We start from the raw sequence: 4,484 nt of genomic DNA, 5'->3' as shown, positions 1-4,484 counted from the left end.
CACACACACACACACACACACACACACACACACACACACACACACACACACACACACACTCAGTATTCTAGAGCCACTTCCCCGTTGGTCTAATTGTTAGAATTCAGCATAAAGGTAGTTCATGGTGGAGGAGGCCTTTGTGACTGCCTCTCTGCCAAGGTGATGGTAAATTCACAGAGGAACAGAGAAAGGCAGCAGGAGGAGGGATTGTGGTTGGCGGTGGTGGAATAATGCATCTGTCTGGGGCAGTGCCACAAGGCCAACAACATGCCCTCATTTTATGTCAGCAGCTGTGCCTTCTTGCAAGCCCAATTACATTATTCATCAGGACAACAAATAGTATCACTGGGAGAAGATCTTTCAAGCACAAAGTTGTGTGAGCTGCAAAACTTCAGCTATTGTTTCGTAAATAATATCAGCACCTCGAGGCGACTGTTGTTGTGAGTTGGTGCTATATAAATAAAACTGAATTGAATATTAGAGGAAACCAAAAATAGATCATGCTCTTGCCCAGAGAGCTTCCCATGCATTGGTTAATTATGAGGTTACACATCAAGTCGGTATTACAAAGCAGCTTGAAGCTGCTTGTCACTCTGCCTTCTTGTTGATAAGACCTACATATTTGCTGTTTTGGTTTCAAACATATTATGAGGAGATTTACAATATGACTGAGTAATATGAATTACTCACGGTAACATTAAAAAGCATGTTATAGAAGATATAGAAATTGTTCATATAGTGAAAATAATATGAAGGTTAAGCTACTGTTAGCCACTGTCTAAGATGGTGGAAAATGCTATGCAATACAATAATTCAATCGAATATTAGTCATCAGTTTACAGCAGTTGTTTATTTTACCTGTTGTTGTAGTTCAGTTCATATTGTAGGAGAAACATGGGAATAATGTGTTTTTCCTGGATTTTAGTTGATATTTTCTCAATTAATGAAAAAAAAAACTACTGTAAAAGTTAGAGACTGATCATTTCTTTGTAAGTGAGCAAGTAAGTGGAACAAGTGGGTAAAAAAATCCCTTTTTAATTGATGATTGATTTTATTAATGATTTACTTTTGTTTTCTTAATCTTTTGGTTAGACTCTGGTGGTCTTTATTCCCTGGATATTTGTCAACAAAGCAGAAAATAATCAGCAGATGAATTAGGTTGCAGAATAATCTTTAGTTGCAGCCTCTTCAAAAGAAGTATTGCATGAATAACTGGACGGGCACTAAGAGAGTGTATCATTTGCCAAGGTCACTGACGTATTTCACAAGTTCACAAGAATCTTCACATCAGCTTCGTGAGATTCTTCATTTTCTCTGCTCCACTTTTCAGGTGGAGCTTTCATTCAGTTCAGGTTGGAAGTTTTGGAGTAGTCATGCTGAGAGACAAAGAGCAGTAGGCACATGCAAGCTAATTATACTATAGGAGGCCTTCAGTTTTCAGGCCCCTCTTCTGTTTGGATTCGGGAGACAGAAACTATCTCTACTTTTAAGATTAAGCTTCAAACTTTCATTTTTGCTAAAGCATATAGTTAGGGCTGGATCAGGTGACCCTGAATCCTCCCTTAGTTATGCTGCAATAGGTGTAGGCTGCTGGGGCATTCGATGCTCATAGGAGGTCATATGATTGTTGGGTTTTTCTCTGTATGTATTATTGTAGGGTCTACCTTACAATATAAAGCACCTTGAGGCGACTGTTGTGATTTGGAGCTGTCTAAATAAAATTGAATTAACCTCTTAAGCCCCAACGCCCCCTGATACAGGGGCAAAAGGCAGGAGATCAGGTAGGCTTGGGGCTTAAGAGGTTAAATTACTAGTTATTAGGGATGTTCCTAGTGACTAATTTTGTCAACTTAACGAGGAAAAAAATTAGATTAACTGTGTAGTCAAAACTAAGAGACAAATATCAAGTTAGATTTGAAAAAAGTTTAATGGACAATGTCAAAAAGTGTCTAAATAAGGAAAATATTGAACCATAAATCACATTCCTCAATCATTAATCACACTTTGCTGCTTAACTTTGTGGCATCTTGTGCATTATGAACATTGCATGTTATACACCAAGCAGACAATGAAGAAGCAGAAAAACCATGCATTATGAATGATACACATTGTTCTACAGTTCGTAACAAGTTTTACCTCAATAAAAGTCCAAATCTAAAACAATAACAAAACAATAAATCATCCATCCCCCCCAAATGACTCAGCTCCTCATCTTATCGCTAATGGAGAGCCCATCCACCCTTCGGAGAAAGCTCATTTCCGCTACTTGAACTTATACCTCTGCTTTCAAAATAACTAACAATAATAGGCTTAACAAAAAGATCAGACCTAGATTAATTGAGTTATGGAGGTTTTCTACAACAATACCAGGGCTGTAGCTCCATGGCAGCTGGTCGCAGATGGCTGCGTAACATTTGGGACGCAACAATTTATCGACTTTGGGCATCATTTAAAATGTTAAGAATAAATGACTAGTATATCTGGTACCAACCATCAACAGAAGCAACAGTTAGTCAACTAGTCAACTAGTCGTGCACATCTCTACTAGGTAGTTTGAGTACATTTTCTTGATTATAATAATATACTGCCACTAAATATCGCACTGCTTATCTGACTTTTTTTCATCTTCTGTACTTTTACAGCCAATCAGCAGGGAGCACATGGCAGACTGTAGCTGACATGGTTAAAATGGAGACACACACCATCACCGGCCTTCTTCCCAACACCGTCTACCTGTTCATCGTCCGTGCTGTCAACACCTACGGCCTGAGTGACCCAAGCCCCATCTCTGAGCCCGTCAGAACACAAGGTCAGCCTGCACCCCCCTTTCACCAAATACAGCAAGACTCACACCTGGAGTTGTTAGAAATAGTGACTGTGTGTTAATGCGCTGACAGCATCACTCTATGTGTGTGTTTTCCCTCAGATGTGAGCCCTACAGGTCAGGGAGTGGACCACAAGCAAGTGCAGAGGGAGCTGGGAGAGGTGGCTGTTCAGCTTCAGGACCCCGTGATGCTAACAGCAGCTTCCATTAGAGTATCCTGGAACGTGAGTGGCACATATTTCCCTGCTTTTTGGGGAACAAGTATTCGTTTGGGGTTAGCAAAGAGAGAAAAACAATCTTCCATTTCCTCTCCATCTCGCCGTTCCGTCATCTTCTCTCATCTTCCCCCAATGCGGACCTCAATTTTTTCCAGGTCGACCGTCAGTCACAGTACGTCCAGGGCTACCGTCTGTCCTACCGGCCCAGCGGGGGAATGTGGCTCCTCCAGGACATCAATTCCCCCTCGGAGCGCAGCACCGTCCTCACCGGCTTACTCAAAGGAACTGAGTACGAGATAAAGATCCGTCCCTACTTTGATGAATTCCAGGGCAAAGATAGCAGAACGTTGCTAGTCCGGACCCCAGAAGAAGGTAATAAGTCTGGTAAATGAAGAAATGAGTCTGTAATCAAGAAATCTTCAAAGAAAAGTGTTTCTAATAAACTGGGCTTGGTTTTCTTTGACACTGCAGGGCCTGTACGGCATTTTCATTAGCCTGTATGACACCACATGAATCGCCGTTATGTTATCTAATTTTGAGGTTAATTTTATATCCTCTGGAATTTGAGTTCACCTATACTGATCACTGTTTTCATTAAATTTGTGTGCTGCAGTTTTGGCAGCCAGGGGTTTATATTGGTTGATCCAAACTCCAGAGTAAAACACAAGGAAGGAGGTGTATGTGCCATGAGCACTTATGGATTGACCTGCCTGAATAAGGAACATCATTAACTTATATACATGTGTCTTCTCTTTTATTACTTTATGTATTTGTTAATAATGACTGAGCTATAAATATGTGAAGGGGTTAGGAGCACACAAGTGTGATTTTTTCCCCACTCCTTTTCAAGCGCAGGTTGTATTTCCATCCTGTATATCTGCTCTATTTTGTATACATATACATATGTATTAGGGGTGGGTTTTGATTATCGATTTATCGATTAAAATCGATTCTAGCTTGGATAACATGATATCGATTCATTAAAATCCTGAATCGATTTTTTTAATATAAATTAGGTTAAACCTCACAAAATTTCCACAACCACCAAACAACTAAAACAGTAAATGAGAGCAGGTACACAGATTCTGCACAAAGACATAAAAACAAAGCGCGGAGCCGCCAGCGGATCAGAATCAGTGAGATGTCACCTTTCTCACCCGACGGCTGAAAGCCGATGGCTCGCTGATTCTGATGTTTCGGCGGGTCCGCGCTTTGTGTTTACGTCCTTTTTGCGCTGATTCTGAAGCTGTAGGTTTTATCTCTCTCCAAACTATTTGACTGAACCAGCAGCAAAAGAAGATCCAAACTACGTGTCACATAAACATCGTCATGAATTCCCTCTGACGTTTACTGTTTTGCCTCCACCACGATAAAATCACACTTCATGCACAGCTCTCTCTCTCTCTCTCTCTCTTTCTCTCTCTCTCTCTCTCTCTCTCTCT

At 40.7% G+C, this 4,484-nt stretch overlaps 1 protein-coding gene across 4 annotated transcripts in view; it reads left to right on the top strand.

Moving 5' to 3' along the window:
- robo3 (roundabout, axon guidance receptor, homolog 3 (Drosophila)) overlaps positions 1–4,484 on the top strand; it is a 167,074-nt gene that overhangs the window by 149,732 nt on the left and 12,858 nt on the right. For all 4 annotated transcript variants that reach the window (XM_005740104.1, XM_005740102.1, XM_005740101.1 and 1 more), the window contains 3 exons: positions 2,643–2,809; positions 2,927–3,048; positions 3,198–3,414. In XM_005740104.1, coding sequence (XP_005740161.1) covers positions 2,643–2,809; positions 2,927–3,048; positions 3,198–3,414 — 506 coding nt within the window. The remainder of the gene's footprint in view (positions 1–2,642; positions 2,810–2,926; positions 3,049–3,197; positions 3,415–4,484) is intronic.

The sequence above is a fragment of the Pundamilia nyererei genome, unplaced genomic scaffold, assembly GCF_000239375.1.
Source record: "Pundamilia nyererei isolate P.nyererei 1_Seehausen unplaced genomic scaffold, PunNye1.0 scaffold00097, whole genome shotgun sequence".
Taxonomy (NCBI): Eukaryota; Metazoa; Chordata; class Actinopteri; order Cichliformes; family Cichlidae; genus Pundamilia; species Pundamilia nyererei.
Note: the sequence above shows the minus strand (reverse complement) of the source record. Positions and strands in the feature narration are given on the sequence as shown.